Here is a 19585-nt window from a genome sequence, read left to right as displayed (position 1 = left end):
TAAAGAAGTTAAGACTACATTTGAAGTAAGGAACAACAATTATTTTAAATTTTCTATATATTTTGCTTTACTTCTATGAATTTTGTTCATAGCCTGTATTATCCAAATGATTATGGTTTATTTCTAGATGGTGTTTCTTCCTGAAGCTTGTGATTACATAGCTAAAAGTAAAGAGGAATCCATAGAGATGGCAGAAAGTATTCATGGACCTCTAGTTACAAGATATTGCAACTTAGCATCATCCCTAGGCATCTGGCTGTCCTTGGGTGGTCTCCACATTAAGGTAATGTTAACCTTCTTTTTACATGATACGGCTAGCTAAATTGTTATTGTATAAAGTTATTTCATTGGTATCGTTATTTTTGGTGTTAGATGCTGTGTGGTCTCCAAGGATTTTCCTTTAATGCGTAGAATAGGGAATTCAAAATGGCATGATTTCCCAAAGAAATATTGTCTTCCCTGCTGAAGGACCAGTTTATCAATGTGCACGTCACATAGTCAGTGCGTATATAAGGGAGACCCATGGGTTTAGATTTAGTGATCCCATCACAGCTTTGCATTTGCTATGCTCAGGAACAGACTTAATCAAATTTACATATTTAAGAGGAACTCCATAATAATGCAGAACTCTCCACAAAATTGGCTTGTGCACTCTATCAAATGGACTAAGATAGGTGGATATATTTTGAAATGATAATCGTATTTGGGTCTTGTTCTATTCTCATCTCATATACAAACATGGAATGTGCATTATGGTTGGGTTTTATAGCTACCTTGCACAGTGGCTAATAGAGAAGCACAATTTCTTTGGTGGTAGTTTTTCTTAATCTCATTCTGGACAACAAAGAAGAAAGTGAACAAGAAGTTACACCACCAAGAATTAAAAAGATAATGAAAAGGTGTGTATCTCTGTGACAAGAATCACTCTGAGAAATTCAGTTTGTTGTACAAATACCGTATGTCCAAGGGATAAGATATGTTATAAAGCAGCCAATGGCTTTACAAGTTTACATTTCTGGTTCATTTAAGATGTTGACAACTAAGAATAGGAACTTTTTATGCCTTAGATTTGATAGGAATATATTTAGGTTTGTTCACAACCATATTGTTTTTGGTGCTAATTGTGGTTGACCATGTATAGATTAAAAAGCCAATCTTGTTCAATTGCTTTGGTTAAAAAGCAGAAAAGAATGAAAAAATAATAAAATTTAAATGAAAGGAGTTTTTTTTTCCTTTGGAGATTCAGTTCTCTGCAATATCCCATCTCATTGTGTAATGAAGAAAGTTTTGCAGTAAGTAAGGTTTTCATATTTTTTCAAGGAGGCTGATACTGGAAAATTTTCCTATTGTAAATTCCCATTTCCACAGAGCACTATATATAGCACATGTAAGTAACAGCTAATTTCCTCAACAACTGGAAAGAACAACAAGAAGGACTCACCTGAGAGAAGGGTGATGCTTGACTTTATTTTGTCTCAACAAACACATCAGATATGATATATTAAAAATTAACAACCATAGCTCTAGTCAACCAATTACTATGCCAAGGTGCTTTGACCTTCACTCTTGATCTCAAAGATGCTTATTGACACATCCATATTACTCTTCACTTTTGGTCTTAGGGTTTCAGCTAGTATGGAGTTTGTACAGGTTTTGATCTATGCCATATGATCTAAATATAACTCCAAAGGTATTCACAAAACTAGAAAAGTTAGTGATCAAATTACTCTGGTTACAGAGAGTTTAGAATTTAGATCATTGCTTGTTTGGACAACTGACTGGTCTGTGCTGAAAAGAGAGGTTTACACCTCGCATACATGATGTCTTTCAAGATCATCAGCACAGTATATACTGTAGGATTCTGTATCAACTTAATGAAATCAAGACTAGTTCTAGAGAAAGTATTATATTGGTTAGGTCTATGCTGGAACATGTCAAAATCTCCAAAGGCATTGCAAAAAATCCCCTTTTCCTCCAGGCAGTAATCGGAAAGGGGTTATAGACCTTCTTTAGATTCCTTCAATCACCGACCCATTTATGAAGACCCGGTTAAGTGTCTCAATGGGGTGAGGAGGAAAACACTTCAGAAAGGGCTCTTGACCAGACATTCCCAGTTACTCATTTGATGCAAAAAGATTTTCAGACCATGGAACTTACCAATAGGTCTCTCCATGTCGGTTTCGTTGGTCCCTTGTTATCTATAATTTTTCTCACAGACATCCAAGTCAGGTTTGGCATGTCATGCTGAGGAGACTTAGGTACATGTTTTTGAAATGGTCCCCTCAGTTTGTAGAATTTTATGTCATTGTGCTGGAACTAATGGCAGTATGCCTAATGTTGAATGTCAAAATCTTCAATGCTAACCGAACAGCAGTCTTGTTTTTGGAGAGGTGGGTCTTGTTTAAGAACTGAATGCAGTTATCCATCCAGTTATGAAGTTCCTTTATGAAATGGATCAATTCCTCAGCATATTCCCTTAAAGTGGGGGCAGACACCTTTTACACGCTGAGGATCCTGGATACATAGCTGCTTCCACGAGATCTTCAGATTAGCCCTGGATCTCCAAGTGGACCTGTTTGCAATGACAGAGAACCACAAATTTCCACTTTATGTAATTCCAAATATGGATTCTCACGCAGTCACAATAGATGCCTTGAACCTAGACTGAAACAGATGGTGTTCGATCCATCAGTTTGCTCTGAGTTTGATTTTTTAGGTTTGAAGATGAGACTGACTGAAGAGTCCATGATTTTATACTCCTTTAGTGGCTTAGATCAAAGTCACACCCTCTTTGGTTAACTCAGCTATATCAAAGAGTAGGAAATCTAAATATCTTCGTTTCTTCCTTTCCAACCCAGAGCTCTCAGGCCTGGATTTTTTCTCCTGTATTTAATGAAGACACTTTGGCTAATAATATCACATAAGAGGTCTTTTTTTCAACCAGACAATACTATTCAGTATAGTAGGCATGAATGACCTTCAATAAGGATAGAACCCTGTGCCAGATAACCCCCAAGATCACCTGTGAAGATAGCTAGCTTAAGTCATCAACAGTTTTGTCATACAAATATACCTTAGCAGAACCTCTCAAGCAGTATTTAAATGTGGATTTGAGATTCAGACATGTTCCACAAAATTACTTGGTCCTTCTCTTTCTAATGACCACGGTTACTAACCACTTCAGTGTCCTGGTCACTTCGTATAACTCCCTTATTAATTTAAGGGGACCGTCCGCCATGGGGTATTGACATAACAACTTTCAGAAATTGAAAATCGTTTTATTGCTTCTATGTATGCGTAAACATGTCGTACATACTCCCCAGAAGTTTCAGCCAATTATTTTTACAAATAACGAAGATATAGAGGTTTTTAAATGATGACGTCATCCTTACTGTGTCGTCTGCATGACTGAGTTTGACAAAATCGTCTTTGTGTGTTAATTTTGCATATCTATAGCGATTTTTCACTTATATTTCGAGCTATCATACGTCTGGCAGAAATGGAAGGCATTGGTAGAGTGTAGATGAACGAAATCTTCTCATACAATAACAGAAGCCAAAGTTGCCAAAGATGTATAGAAGTTATAATGTATGTTTGTTTACTTGAAGTTCGTATGTACATTGTGTTTCCACAACGCCCTCGGGAACATTATAGCAAGGCCAATGTTACCTAAGGTTATAGAAAGAACAAATAGTCAATCATTTTTCCAAACAATGAAGATATAGCGGTCTTTAAATGATGACGTCATCCTTATGGCGTCGTCTGTATGACTGAGTTTGACAGGTGCGCAGTTCTCTCTCTCTCTCTCTCTCTCTCTCTCTCTCTCTCTCTCTCTCTCTCTCTCTCTCTCTCTCTCTCTCTCAAATTATTTACCACTGCCATTTATACAAATACTTTTATTCTCTCTCTCTCTCTCTCTCTCTCTCTCTCTCTCTCTCTCTCTCTCTCTCTCTAATTATTTAAAACTCCCATTTATACAAATACTATAATAACAATGTTCAACTCTCTCTCTCTCTCTCTCTCTCTCTCTCTCTCTCTCTCTCTCTCTCTCTCTCTCAATTTGAACTGCCATCTATATCAGCCAAATGTCTCTCTCTCTCTCTCTCTCTCTCTCTCTCTCTCTCTCTCTCTCTCATGTTTCGAAATCTCGTACTTCTGGCAGAAATGAAAGGCATTGGTAGAGGGTAGGTGAATGAAAACTACCAGCTACGAAAACATCAGCAAAGTTTCCAAAGACATATAGAAATTATAATGCATGTGTTTATTTACTTGAAGTTCGTATATTGATTGTGCTTTCACAACGTCCTCTGGAATTTTATAGGAATGCCAATGTTACATAAGGTGATAGAAAGAACAAAAAGTAAGTGGAGAACAAGAAAAAGAACCAAGAAAGAGGGAAACATGGATAAGAGTACAAAGCTGAAACCTGCTAACTAAAACACTGGCAACAATTAGAGATCGCTGGCAACTCATAACATAGGAATAGTAAACTGAGGGTTCAAATACCTCCTTTAGGGTGCATTTATGTAGGAATAAACAATAAAAGTTATCATAATGATATTATCTTAATTTCTTTTAGAAAAGAAGGGAAAGTTTGCTGCAAATCTTTGGGAGCTCATAACTCAAAAACATACTTATTCCCACTTAGGTACATTTTCCTCACTTATTTGTTGTTCGATATTAGAGAAAAAGATATCGTTGAAAAGAAGAATAAAAATCCCACAATTCTGTCAGACAAAATTTTGATTTTCTTTTTACATTTTTTTTCACGATTATTTTCTGTCTAGACGAGGAAAAAAAAATAAAAATTTATTAAAAAAAACAGAAAGGAAAATAAAAATTCTGTCTGACAGAATTGTTCGGTTGTTAGAGTAGTTTTTGTGGTATAAGTTTCAATACAATTGGTATTATAGTAGTGGGGAAAAATGTCCCTAAATATCGCGAGGGTTGTAACCTCAGCATTCCATGCTTTTATCTTTCTCTGGTATAATTGGAAGGTTTTATCAGAAAAGGTATATAAGAAGGACTCTTTTCACCCGGCGCCACAGATCGACCCAGAAATAGATTTTTCCTTCGTCAAAATCCCTTTTTTAAATCATGATTTTTGCTAATAAATCCAAAAGTTTTTGATCAAATGACTTGAAATTTTTATATGATGAAGGTATTATATATGTCTAAAACATATATAGAAAATGTGTAATTTGGATCATTAGAAAAAAAAATGGCGGACAGTCCCCTTAAAAGAGCTACTTTAGAAAGCTCTATATTTTTAATATCCCTAGTCTTGGAATCAAAAGTCAATGAACTTGCAGAATTATGTAGAAAACAGGAGTTCCTGTCTTTCACCAATGGCCATCTCCTGATATTGTCCCCCAGTCTTCTCTTTTTGTCCAAGAAGGAAAAGCTCTCCAGAGGTGGACCCTCTTTATATCTCAGCTTTACAGCTTAGTTCTGTAACCTCTTAATTGTCTACACTCCCCCCAATCATATCTGCAGTGATCCATGTCATCAGAAGGTAGAATGTTCCAAAATACACAGACCAACAAGTTGCTTTCATATTGTTCTATCAGTGTTCTTATGGCCTTCCTCATCTAAATGGCTGATACCCTCATGTATGCATAAGTACACCTTTACTAGCCCTTCGTTAGATGATGAGACTTCTAGAACCACCTAAGTAGTGGATGAGAAAGTTCTCCTGGCAGACTTCAGCTCCAGATAGACTTATGTGCACCACACTTGCGAGTACCTTGCATGATCTCCTGTAGAGGGTTCGCCACACTCACAAACGTCTTCATGTGCATGGTCTCCTGGGAATAGTTCCCCACATGTATGTTTGTCTCCTTCACGTGTGAGATCACCTTCATGCACACAATCTCCATACGTATGATCTCCTCTATGCGTACAAACCCCAGTGGGTACGTCCTAGTGTGCACGATCATCCTGTTAAATGTGCAAGGTTACATCAACATGCATGATCTCCATGCTATCGTGCTTAATCTCCTTCATGATATTAAGCTTAATCTCCTTCACACTCATGATCCTCTTTGTACACACGATCATCACTCAATTATGATTGAGACTTAGAAAGTGTGTTGCTACGTCACCACGCTCCGTCTCCACATGCCAAGTCTCTATGCTCTAAGTCTCAATGCTAGAGAGTTATTGGGTCCATTGACTGGCCAGACAGTGCTACATTGGATCTCTCTCGGGTTACGGCTCATTTTTCCTATGCCTTCACACATACTGAATAGGCTGTCCTATTCTTTCCACATTTTCCTCTCTCCTCATAAACCTGACCCACTCTCCACTCTGTTCATCTCTGTCTGGTCCACATATGGGCCTGAATATACTGCTCTCGAAAACAAGCAGCATTTTTTTCCAGTTCTTTGAATAGCCTCCAGGTTTCACAGCTGTGTGTGGCTATAGGTCATGTGATGGTCATGTATGCCTGAATTTTTGTGCCTCTAGATATTTGTCCCTACCTGAGCAGTTCGTTGATGGCCCAACTACATTTCGAGGCTGCAGCAATTCTGATTTTTATGTCTTCTTTTACCTCATTGTCTGTGGTTATTGTTGCACCTAGATATTTGAACTGATCCACCACCTCCAGCATTAACCCTCCAAGCTCCAAAAAGTTCTCCTCATTTTCTCCCCTTGACATTTTCATTACCTTGGTTTTACTTAAGTTAATTTCCAAACCAACTTGTTTTGCTGACCTTCTAAAGTTATTTACTTGATTATTGTGTTCGGCAAAATTCTCACCCCGCAGATCTACATCATCCTCATATGCCATCCTGTCATATGTTACCCCATTGGTCATCCTGACTTCATCTCCCTCTTGTGGTGTATGTCTCACCACCCATTCTAATGCAAGATTGAAAAGAAGACACAATAATGGACATCCTTGCTTTAGTCCAGTATCTATGTTGAAAGGGTTGGTGAGATCACCTCCCACCCTCACTCTATCTCTTGTGTTATGGTAGCACGTCTGAATTAGTCGAACTAGGTTTTGTGGGATGCTGAATTTTCTTAATATGCTCCACATAGATTGTCTGTGGATGCGGTCATATGCCTGTTTGAAATCCACAAACACGTGCCACTGATCTTCATTATATTCCTAGTTTTTCAATATCAAACTTACCCGATGATCATATAGCTGCATCCCTGCTGCCCGACAGAAAAAGTCTACGGGAGGAATACGCCAGCGATCGCTATACAGGTGGGGGTGTATATCAACAGCGCCATCTGTCAAGTAGGTACTCAAGTACTCGATGTCAACAACGAACCAATTTTCCCTCTGTCGTGCCACAGGCAAGACCTACTGAATACGCCGTCCCTAACTGGTTTTGTTTTCACAACGTTTTGGTGAAGTACACTATTCCAGTTTTGAGCTTTCGCTATGCAGGGGTTTTATCTTCATTTCAAAACTTGAACTCGTTTTGGATAGATTTAATTTTGGTGACGAAGAGAGTATAGACTCGAAGAGAGTATGGACTCTCTTTCACTTTTAAATGGCCGACCCTTCCCTTAGACGGAAGTGTGTTTAGGTTTTTGGTAATTTTGCTTAACAAGTTATAGATCTATTTATTTTATATCTCTCCGCCTTTAAGGCCTCTTCGATTAACTTTCCATTTATTATAAACTTATAAAAATTAATTTTTATGTTTGTTTATATGCGACCTTTCCTAATAGTAGGCGGTCCTTACTTGGAACCGAAGTTAATTAACTTTGAGCCCGTCATATCGTATTTACCTTTTAAGAATTTATACCCCTTTTTAATTTTATGTTGTTGAAAGAATTTCTTTGATAGTCTCGTACTGTTTTCAAAGATGAACTAACGTTTAGTTTTGTCTCCGCAGTTGTTGACGTTCAGAACGTTCAACATGCGCTCTATCGTTACGATAGAGAGAGAGTATTTCACGGTTTCACGTTGCAGTAAGAGTAAACCGATTCTAGCGTTTCGTTCATTCTTTCTTAGCCTAAATGGTTTAAATTCTAAATAAAGGAACTTTTTATTTGGGAAACCTTTCAGTTTTTTCCTTTAGCAAATAATATGTTTTAACGATATATAATTGGGCTCTTCTCTTTGGTTCTAAGTCAAGAGAGAAGAGAGAGAAGGATAGAGACGGAGGGAGAGAGAGGAGAATAAACGTTTCGTTCAAGCGGGTAACGTTGTTCTCGATTTTTACTCTTCTCCCTTGTCACTGTAGGGGAAGAAGGTAAAACGTTTCTAGAGTTTTATTCTTGTTCCCAGGCTTTATGCGGTGAGAGATTTTAAACGTAGTTTATTTGATCTAGTGTTTAGTCTCTTTTCCAGCCACTGAATTCTTTATCTTTAATTATGTTTTTCTGTTGCATTGTAAACTGTTTTCGCAATTACTACCTTTTAATGAAGGATAGGATTGCGTGTTTCAGGTGGAAATCAGTTAAAGTTTCGATTTCAGTGAAATAAGTGCAAACAGAAAATCAAAAGTGATAAAGTGATATGCGCAAAGTGTTACAGTGTTGCGTTCGAGGGTTCGTCTGTTCGTGCCAGTTGTTCACCTAGTCCGATACCTCTTACAAGCTCCCAAGTCAGGGGAGAAGTAATGTCGAAGGACTTATGGGTCCCACAGGCCTTGATCGACGAACAGACGTTTCCCTCCGTGGTTTCGGGTGTATCTACACACGTTGCCGACGTGATCACCCCACCCACACAAAGACGAGAGAGCCCATTTATTCCTCGTCTGCGGAAGAGGTTTCTCGCAGAAACCATGGACCAATCTTGCTGCTTTTTAAAGCAAGTCGGTCCCTTCCGCGCAAGTCCAACGGCCTAGGTGTAGACACTGGGTCAGTTCGGACTCGCTGCAGTCATCCGACGACTGCACACCTTCCGAGAGAGGCAAGGTGGTTCCGCAACAGGCAGTAACTCCGTCTGTTGCCGCACCAGCTGTTTTAGACCCTCAGTCACAACGGACAGTAGCTCCGTTTGTTGCCGTCTTTTATAGACCCTAGTGGTCTATGCTGCAGATATGCAGTCTCAGCTTGCTTCCTTCATGCAGGAGTATCGTGCTGAGAAGGTTGACACTGCACCTGTTAACCTACAACCTGCCACGGTTGTGCGCTCAGCAGATACTGCGGCTGCCTGCTCCCACACCCCACCTGTGAGAGCTCCACCACCGATGCGCAGTCGACCCTGCCAGACGCATGTTCATGCTGCACCCTCCGTTGACATGCGTGAGCTACCGCATCAGCAGTGGGAAGGTGCTGTCAAGCTGCCGTGTTTTGCCGCAATGCGGCATGATCCGCAACCCACGGCAGTCCCTCCCACGCACCAGCACTCCGCTTTTGTTGTTGCCAGCTCCCACACTCCGACTGCGGAGCAGGGTTGCCAACTCAAATTTTCATCTCGCTAGATATGCTTGCAAAAGTAGCTAGAAAGTAGCTAAAGTCATATGGAATTTCTCTAAAGAAAGTAGCTAAAATAGAATACTGTTAAAAAGGCAATGAATTAGCACAAAATCGCTAATTTGGCAACTCTGCTGCGGAGAAGGTTGACGATGCACCCGTGGGCCTACAGCCTACCACGGTTGTGCGCCCGGCATGGCTGCCTGCTCCCACACTCTTGTTGTGAGAGCTCCTCCACCCATGCACAGTCAACCCTGCCAGACGTATGATGACTCCCACAGACTCACGGAGCACTCCGTTGCCGTGCGTGAGCTACCACAAGCTGCCTTGTTTTGACACGGTGTGTTAGCTTCCGCAACACACTGTGGTTACCGCCACTCGCCCGCAGAAAACTAGTCAGTCAGGAGTTGAGGCTTCCCCACACAACTTTAGTTGTTGCCAACTCACAGACTGTCAAACAGTTACATGACGTTGCCTTCTGGTCTGCTACTAATACACCAGTGCTGTATGTCCTCACGCTCCTGTTGTGGTTGACAGTTCAGTTTTTGACAGTTCACAGACTGTCAAGCAGTTTCATAACGTTGCCTTCTGGTCTGCTGCTTATGCACCAGTGAAACCCTCACTGAGATATCCTAGCTTTTCTCGGACATGGTTCCTGTAGATGAGAAAGTGCTGTTCTCCCTCCTTCTGATATTCCCTTGAGGACTCTGTCATTTGGAGAGGAGCCTTAAGCTGCTTAGCCTCCTATGGACTTTAATTAAAGCATAACATGCTTCCAGGGAGGGTAAACGGTTCCGCTTCAGTCGCTACCCCCGTCTGTTGCCACACCTGCTCCCTTAGACCTTGGGCTTTGTTGCAAGACATGCAGTCCAAGCTTAGTCCTTGATAGAGGATTTTTTACGGAGAAGAACCTTCTTGCCAACAACCTTCCTACCGGTTGGTTGTACGCCCTGTTGACGCTGAGATTTCCTACTCACGTCCGCCAGTTGAGATGATTCCTCCTCCGGTGCGACCCAGTGTGGGTTGCCAGTCGCACGTTAACGTTAAGCGACTCTCGGAGGTGGTTGTGGACGTTCAGTGTGTCACTAGGAAGACGTTCAACAACCAGCAGAGGTGACTTGTTGTGACGCAGTGCGGCAACCTCAGCAACCCGATAGGGGTTGTCTGCACAACCCAGACAGTCTAGACAGTTTCGGGTTGTCGCTGTACTTCCTCGCTTCCCCATGGTTGACAGTTCACAGACTGTGCAGCAGTACCATGATCTTGTGTCCGGCTCCGTCACGCATCCACCAGTGCGACCGGATTCAGCGAGTCAGACGTTGCCCACTCCGTTGCCGTTTCCTCATCACTTTCGGATGAGGAACCCTCTGATGAGGACATGGCTGAACAAGACGATCAACCCCCAGCCCTGCTATCCATCCAGAAGATGCTGAAGAAGGAACGCGGCCCTGTCAGGCTGTGGATGAGTCTGGTTAAGACACTGTCATCCGTGGTTCAATTGGTGTCACTTGGAAGACTACACCTCCGTCCTCTTCGGTTTCATCTAGCTCTTCACTGGAAAAGGACAAGACGCTAGAAGCGGTCTAGATCCCGGTTTCCGGAAGATAAGTCTGGTCTGACTGGATGAAAGGACTTTATCAACCTTTGATAGGGTTTTCCCCTGACTGTTCAGACTCCCAACTACGTTCTCTTCTCAGACACATCGGACGTAGGCTGGGGTGCGACCTTAGGCGGTAGGGAATGCTCGGGATTATGGAACTCGAGTCAAAGGACAATGCATTTCAACTGCAAGAAGCTTCTGGCAGTACGTCTGACCTGGAAAAGCTTCAGGTCTCTCCTTCAAGGCAAGTAGTGGAGGTGAACACGGTCAACTCCCTGCTTTGATGTACATCTCCTAGCAAGGAGGGACCTTCTCTCTGACATGGTACGAGTTCGCAAGTGACCTCCTCTCCTGTTCAACAGGTCTAGACTTTTCACTAGTAACAAGTTTCTTCCAAGGCAACTTGAATGTCTTAGCAGATGGTCTCAGTAGGAAGGGACAATAACTCCAACATATTGGACCCTCCACTAGGATGTATGCAAGAGACTTTGGGTCTCCTGGGGCCAGCCAACCATAGATCTCTTCGCAACCTCGATGTCCAAGAGGCTCTCAATACTTTGCTCACCTATCCCGGACCCAGCAGTAGTTCTTTTAGATGCCTTTCTACTTGATTGGTCTCATCTAGATCTATATGCATTCCCTCCGTTCTAGATTGTCAACAAGGTACTGCAGAAGTTCGCCTCTCACGAAGGGACAAGTGGACGCTAATTGCTCCCCTCTGGCCCGCGAGAGAATAACTTACCGAGGTACTTCGATGGCTAGTAGACGTTCCCAGAACTCTTCCCCTAAGGGTGGACCTGCTACGTCTGCCACGCGTAAAGAAGGTACTCCAAGGCCTCCACGCTCTTCGTCTCACTGCCTTCAGAGTATCGAAAGACTCGAGAACTAGAGGTTTTTCGAAGGAGGCAACCAGAGCGATTGCTAGAGCAAGGAGAACATCCACCCTTAGAGTCTACCAATCGAAGTGGGAAATCTTTCGAAACTGGTGCAAGTCAGTATCCGTATCCTCGACCAGTACCTCTGTAACTCAAATAGCTGACTTCCTCTTATATCTGAGGAAAGAGCGATCTCTTTCAGCTCCCACTCAAGGGTTACAGAAGCATGTTGGCATCAGTCTTCCGTCACAGAGGCTTAGATCTTTCCAACAATAAAGATCTACAGGACCTCCTTAAGTCTTTTGAGACCACGAAGGAGCGTCGTTTGGTTACACCTGGTTGGAATTTAGACGTGGTTCTAAGATTCCTTATGTTAGACAGGTTCGAACCACTTCAATCAGCCTCCCTGAAAGATCTCACCTTTAAGACTCTTTTACTGATATGCTTAACCACAGCTAAAAGAGTCAGTGAGATTCATGCCTTCAGCAAGAACATCGGATTCTCATCCGAAACGGCTACATGTTCTTCATCTTGGTTTTCTAGCCAAACACGAGCTGCCTTCTCGGCCTTGACCAATATCGTTCGATATTCCAAACTTATCGTATGGTTGGAAATGAACTAAAAAGAGTATTATGTCCTGTAAGAGCTCTTAAGTTCTATTTTAAAACCTTTACGAGGCCCGTCTGAAGCTTTATGGTGTTCAGTTAAGAATTCATCTTTGCCTATGTCAGAGAATTCTTTATCCTATTTTTATCAGACTGTTAATACGAGAAGCTCATTCCCTTCTGAATGAGGAAGACCAAGCTTGGCTGAAGGTAAGGACACACGAAGTTAGAGCTGTCACAACTTCCGTGGCCTTTAAACAAAATAGATCTCTGCAAAATATATTCGACGCAACCTATTGGAAAAGCAAATCAGTGTTCGCGTCTTTTATCTTAAGAATGTCCAGTCTCTTTACGAGAACTGCTACACTCTGGGACCATTCGTAGCAACGAGTGCAGTAGTGGTGGGGGCTCCACCACTACAATTCCCTAATTCCAGAACCTTTTTAATCTTTCTCTTGAAATATTTTTGGGTTGTCCGGAAGGCTAAGAAGCCTTTCGCATCCTACTTGATTTGGCGGGTGGTCAAAATCATTTCTTGAGAAGCGCCTAGATTAAAGGTTTTGATGAGGACCTTTAGTATGGGTTGCAACCCTTCATACTTCAGCTCCTAGGAGTCGCTCAGCATCCTATGAGGATCGCGAGGCTCAGTAAGGAAGACGTACTTAAAAAGGCAGAGTAATTGTTCAAGTCGTCTTTCTTACCAGGTACTTATTTATTTTATGCTTGTTATTTTGAATAACTGCTAAAATAAAATACGGAATACTTAGCTCATAATGTCAACTTGTTATGCTGGTCTCTACCCACCCCCCTGGGTGTGAATCAGCTATATGATCATCGGGTAAGTTTGATATTGAAAAATGTTATTTTCCTTAGTAAAATAAATTTTTGAATATACTTACCCGATGATCATAAATTAAAGGACCCACCCTTCCTCCCCAATAGAGAACCAGTGGGACAGAGGAGAAAATTGGTTCGTTGTTGACATCGAGTACTTGAGTACCTACTTGACAGATGGCGCTGTTGATATACACCCCCACCTGTATAGCGATCGCTGGCGTATTCCTCCCGTAGACTTTTTCTGTCGGGCAGCAGGGATGCAGCTATATGATCATCGGGTAAGTATATTCAAAAATTTATTTTACTAAGGAAAATAACATATTTCTCGCTCAACTGATGAAGCATAAATATGTTGTCAACTGTGGACTTGCCCGAAGCGAAACCAGCTTAATAATCACCTACAGTGTTGATAATATTGTAGGAACCTCCCATATAATAGTTTGGCTATTATTTTGTAACCTACAGTGAGAATGCATAAACTTCTGTAATTACAGCATTCTGTTCTATCGCCTTTTTATTTATTGATACAAATATACCTTTCCCCCATTCCGACATGCTTTTAAGATCCCAGATTCTCTTGACCAGTCTGCATATTTTTACATATAATCTTTTTTCCACCATATTTAACAAGTTCTGGCCTGATGTTGTCAATTTCAGCTGTTTTATTGTTACCCAGGCTCTCAATAACTGTAATAATTTTGTTGTTACGTGGGTTGTCTATCATTTCCTGGTTGCTTACTAATTCCTCTACTGCATTTTCTGGATATGGTCTGTTCAGTAACTCTACAAAATACTCTCTCCATCTGTTTTTGTGATCACTTTCAGTAGTTAATAGCAATCCTTCTTTATTCTTGATGATACTCAATCTAGGCTGCCCTACTTTGTAAGGAAAATTGTGAAATATGCTTAACTGTCATCTCATTAGTGTAACACTCAGCTGGCAGGAAGAGTACCCACATTACAGTCCCAGGCCAGAGAATGGGAAGCAGAGGAGTATCTGGTTGGCAACCGTTAGTTTGCTTGTTGCAGGTTATTTTCATTTATAGTTTTCCTGTTTAGTTCCTTCTTTTCCTTTCCTCACTGGGTTATTTTCCCTGTTGGAGCCCCTGTGCTTATAGCATCCTGCTTTTACAACTAGGGTTGTAGCTTATCAAGTTATAATAATAATAAAAATAATAATAATAAAAATGATGATAATAATAATAATAATAATGATGTTCATAATTCTTTAAGGATAGTTCCTGTATAGTTTCTTCCACAAGTGCTCTCCTCTTATTTGCTTTTAGCAATTTATCTTCTGCTGCGGCTTCTATTATTATTAGATCAATTCCTTCTATTCTGTCTGTTTGTCTATTCTTTACAATCTCCTCAATTCTTGCAGTGTATTCCAACTGATTTGGAGATAATTTACTCCTTCCTATCTTCCTTTGTTAAAGGTTTGGTTCTGCTCTAGTTTATATCAAAGTTCTATGATGGTCAGATTATTTTCTGAGTTATGAACAATGTAGAAGGTATGATTAATAAATACAACGATGTCATAAAAAATCTGAAAGTTGATAGAAAATTTAGATAAAGTACTCGAGATCATAAGAAATACAGTATGAGTTTAAAGTCCCAAAACAGAAAATTATTTTGTGGTTTCGTAAAAACATAATTGTAATTAAGTTAGTCATGTTATTGTCGCAAACAATTTCGAAGGTAACTCGCCCCACCCCATAGCCCGGTCATTCATTTCGCTGTAGAGTTTGGAGCAAGGCTTGGGGGAGGCAGCTGACATTTTTGGCTGCTGAGTCAATAACTCTTATACCAATAAATATATTCAAATTAATATTTAAGGGATTATTTAGATATATATATTTATATATATACCTGTATATATATATATATATATATATATATATATATATATATATATATATATATATATATATATATATATATATATATATATATATATATATATATATATATATATATATAAACAAACTTTGTTTCTGCCAATTTCCCTCTCCATACCTGCTATAGGCATACCCTGGCTGTCACTTTTGTTCGCAATTGATGATTTTTACCCATAGAATTTTACAGATATCCAAATGATTTTCACAGGGTTTGATGGGTGTTATGTAACTACATTCATACCAATTTTTGTATTGATACTTGCCATAGAAAAGTCTAAGTAGCCATTTTTCAATATCCGTGTAAGGCCGATTTTTGGCGGCGCCGTAAATTACTCGTAGAATACGTTTCATATCTAAATGAAATTTTCAGAGATTTATGGTATGGATATTTACTTTGTCCATACCAATTTTCATGTTGATATCTGCTACAGAAAAGCCACAGGAAATGTTTATTTCAGTATAGGTTGAATTGTTATTGTTGACGATGGAGATAATTGTTCCTAGAATAATTCACATATCCAAATAAAAATTTCAGGGATTGATGGGAAACATAGTTTCTCTGTCCCTGCCAAATTCCATGGTAATATCTACAATTAAAAAGACAACTATCATGAAGTCTTCTTAAATATGCTGTTAAATTTAGCAACATTATAGTGAGCTGGGTGATAGTGAGCAACATCAACGAGGGACAATGCCGATCTCGTAAACAACATCACGATGCCGATCTCATAAACAACATCTGTCCCTAGTTGTGTCTATCTAGTTATATGTTCTTTTGTTAGGGTACCAAAACACCCAATCTTATATCCTAAAGGAATAAAAGGCACTCATAAAAAGTGCGAAGGATATTTAGGAATTACAGATCATATACAATACAACGAATTTGGTTTAATTTTTTGTATCAAATAATTTTACACTGATTATGATGTTCTGTTAATATTTTTGTTGTTATCATTATTGAAAAGTCCACGTGATACCTTTTGCAACTTTTATTCCAAGTGTTTACTTCAATATTTTCTATACACAATGAGCTGCTTCTGCTATTTGATTGAATATATAGGATGTATTACAACAAGGAACTTTTTTTTTCTTCATTATTAAAGAGTAATGGTGACTTTCGACCACAGTAACCATAGAGGCTCACAGAAGTCCTAAATGTCCTAAGGGGTTTATTGCAAAGATAATCTCAACCTTTGTCTTTTTTCTTGACTCTGAGATGGAAATGATACACTGGGCTAAAGGAGAATGTGGAGTGGGCAAATGTGCTAACTTGACATTACCTAAAGAGGCCTTCTGCCAAATGTACTATGATGAAGGGAGAGTGGGTGACTTTATTCTGAAAGCAAGAGAGAGGAGCTTGTCATGGAAACATTCACAAAGTAACATTGACGATCTGTCATGCACCCTGACGTATGATATTACGTATTGCTAGGGGATAGTAAGAGAGATATGGACACCAGAAGAAAAGGACAGTGAGAGAGATATGTCAACTCAATATTCGGGCAGCAGCCCCTGAAGCCTCCAAGACAATTTGTTCTCACGGACAGTTGGGCTTGCTTCAGAATTTAAAAGAAAGTCCCTGACAAAAAAATCTTGGGGAGAAGGATGTTGTGATATGATCAATTTACTTTTCTTCTGTTTTATTGTAAGCCAATATAGCTTATGCACAACACCATGTGTGGTTTATACCTTTGCAATAAACCCATTTTCGCTATTATGGGTTTCAGTGATAGGAATTATCAGTATTACTGTTATTATTGAAATTATCATCTTTATTCCTGTTAGTTTAGTTATGCTACTAATGATATTTTTAAGTACTTGTGACAGACTTCTTCCTGTCAAAAACAATTACCCTATTGGGAAAAATTTCTAGGTTATAGCAAAAGTTAACTTATCCAGTACATTTAGTAAAGTGATTATGTTATGAGACTCATATGGGTCTGATGTCTGCCACGTATTTTCATTCATTTTCTGCCCCAGAGATTAAACGAAAGTTCTGAGGTCAAACAGCTTGAAAGAACTAGTATGAATGGAGATGATTTGCTAAGGTGATTGATGCATCTAAGACAAAGGCAACTGTCCTAGTTACTAGTAGTTGTCCATTTCAGATCCTCAAAACATAATACCATTTATGATTTTGCTGATTTCTTTTTTTAGTTTGTTTTGGTGACTATCCATACACAATGGTCTCTAAGAAGATTAATAACAGCAATGATAAGGTAAAAGGGAAATTAAGAAACTGAGAGAGATGATGATTAAAAAGACAGTAAAGGGTGTCCGCTTGATCAACATTCCAAAGAATATGGTAAACTAAGATAGACTATGCACAATTTTGAAAAATAAAGAATCCATTAAAGAAGTTGATGTAGCAAAGGTAGGGTTATTTCTATCTAAGGAAAGAAGTAAGTTCATTGAGGACTGCTACCCTAGGGTTTGGTCAGTTGGATCTGTAGGCCAGGTAATGGTTAGTGTAAGCACCTACATTCGTCATTCCTGTCGTGATTTAAGAGGAAGGCCCTTGCTCCTCAGCAAGCCCCTTTCCATCTGTGTGAAGGAGTATCGAATCTCACCCTTTAACTGATTTGGTTGTGGGAATTGTGATACCAAGATGATGGTTTCCTTGTCTGATTTAGTGCAGGTGAATGGTTCTAGCAGGAATCCAACACAGGCTCTGTAGGCAAGGCAATAATGTGGTGTTACAGCCACCTTCCCCTTTCCTTCCATGACATAGGAGCAGTTTTCTTTCCCTTAAGATAGCCGCACTCCTTCATAGAGATGGTAACGGTGCTCACCCACTGACTGATTCCCTCAGGATCGTATCAAGCAGAGTGTAAGCCCAGTGTGATAACCACCTCTGTGGTGCTGGTTGCAGGTTAGCAGCCCCACACAAGCCAATCTCTGTATGCCAGGTGAAGGCAAGGAATATGCTGCACTCGAAAACCACTCTCCTCCTCCAGGAGGGAGCGACAGAGCTCACCCAGAGACAATTTCCATGGGATATGGTCAATCAGGCTTACCGGCAGTAGGTAATGAGGGACCTAGTACCCAGGCAATCCATGTAGGTGGAAGTTGTTTGGCCACCTTCCCAATCCCTTTTGGGGATATGTGGCACCTGGTTAGCCTCAAGTCAAGCGGCATCCTGTTCTGCTAATTCTTGGGTAGGTCCAGTGAGAGGCCCTCACTACTATGGGGTGGTCATAAAGTACTTGTCTCTTTGAACAGCACACCTTTTAGCAGATTGCAAATTGCCTCTCCTCTCTGCCAAGGTAGGTTTTGGTGACCTCCTCGTCTTTGGAAAGGTCCATGTTTGAAGAAAAGCTTTGAGCAGACTTGCCTATTCTAGTACTTAGGGCCCCATTTTGGATAGTCCTCCTCCTCAGGGCAGCACACTCCTGCTTTCCTGAGGAAGGCATCATAAAGGTCTAGCCCTCAAGATTGTCTCTCTCCTTTGCTTCAGCAAGAGATTAGGACTGTCATCACCTTGACATCAGTGCCTGCACCTGTCGAATAAGTACCTTGATAGGGTTTGGTTCCTGCTCTTTTGGGGGAACTGTCCATGCTTGAAGGGACCTCCAAGCAGTTTTGCTAACTATTGGGCTTGGGTCTTGGGGTGGGATGGTCATCATCCTCAGAGGACGGGCACAAGCGCCTCCTGCTACATTGAAGAGTGCAGCTTGGTTGCCTTTCCCTAGAGACTTTCTTCTCTGCATTGGCATGAGAGTAGCAGAGTTTTCAGGCTCTCTCATCATGTCAAACTCAGAAGAATGAGGGTTCTGTTACCTTTTCGTCACCCAAACTTTGTTACAAAGAAGCAGTACCAATTCCTCCTGAACACCTGTTTTGCAACCTTCTCCATCCTGTTCTCTATATGAAGTTGACACAAAGATGTTTGGTGTCCTTTGATGGCACTTAGGTTCTACTTGACGAGGACTTGACAAGTTGCTCATGAGTCGTAGCCTTCTCATTAGTTACAACAGGAATAAAAAAGAAATGCCCAGACACTAATCCTTCTAGCTGTGTGAGACTGCTTGCTTGATAGATGTAAGTGATGTGAGTGCGGATCTTTGCCATTTCAGCAAAGAACTCGTAAGCCTAACCGTGTCAGTAGCCTGTCGGATTAACTTGGAACAGAATGTAGTGCCTGAATGTTTCAGACCACCTTCACCTGTGTACTTGAAGGATGTTGCCCATAAGACCCATGGACCCTTTTCCTTAGATCTTTATGTAGCTGCTCAGTAGTTGTGTAACACTTCTAGGTCTTTCAATGAACAAGTATGCATCTCGTCTTAAGATTGTGAGTTCGACATGAGTCTCAAGAAAAGATAGAATGACTGGCTCTTTAACCATATCTTGTTCCTCTATTTAGGGGATGTAGTAGTGACA

At 40.5% G+C, this 19585-nt stretch overlaps 1 protein-coding gene across 1 annotated transcript in view; it reads left to right on the top strand.

Annotated features, from left to right (window-relative positions):
- NitFhit (NFT-1 protein) overlaps nucleotides 1-19585 on the top strand; it is a 170758-nt gene that overhangs the window by 8612 nt on the left and 142561 nt on the right. Inside the window, exon 2 of the mRNA XM_068363713.1 lies at nucleotides 128-283. Within this exon, the coding sequence (XP_068219814.1) occupies nucleotides 128-283 (156 nt within the window). The remainder of the gene's footprint in view (nucleotides 1-127; nucleotides 284-19585) is intronic.

Source organism: Palaemon carinicauda, chromosome 40 (assembly GCF_036898095.1).
Source record: "Palaemon carinicauda isolate YSFRI2023 chromosome 40, ASM3689809v2, whole genome shotgun sequence".
NCBI lineage: Eukaryota > Metazoa > Arthropoda > Malacostraca > Decapoda > Palaemonidae > Palaemon > Palaemon carinicauda.
Note: the sequence above shows the minus strand (reverse complement) of the source record. Positions and strands in the feature narration are given on the sequence as shown.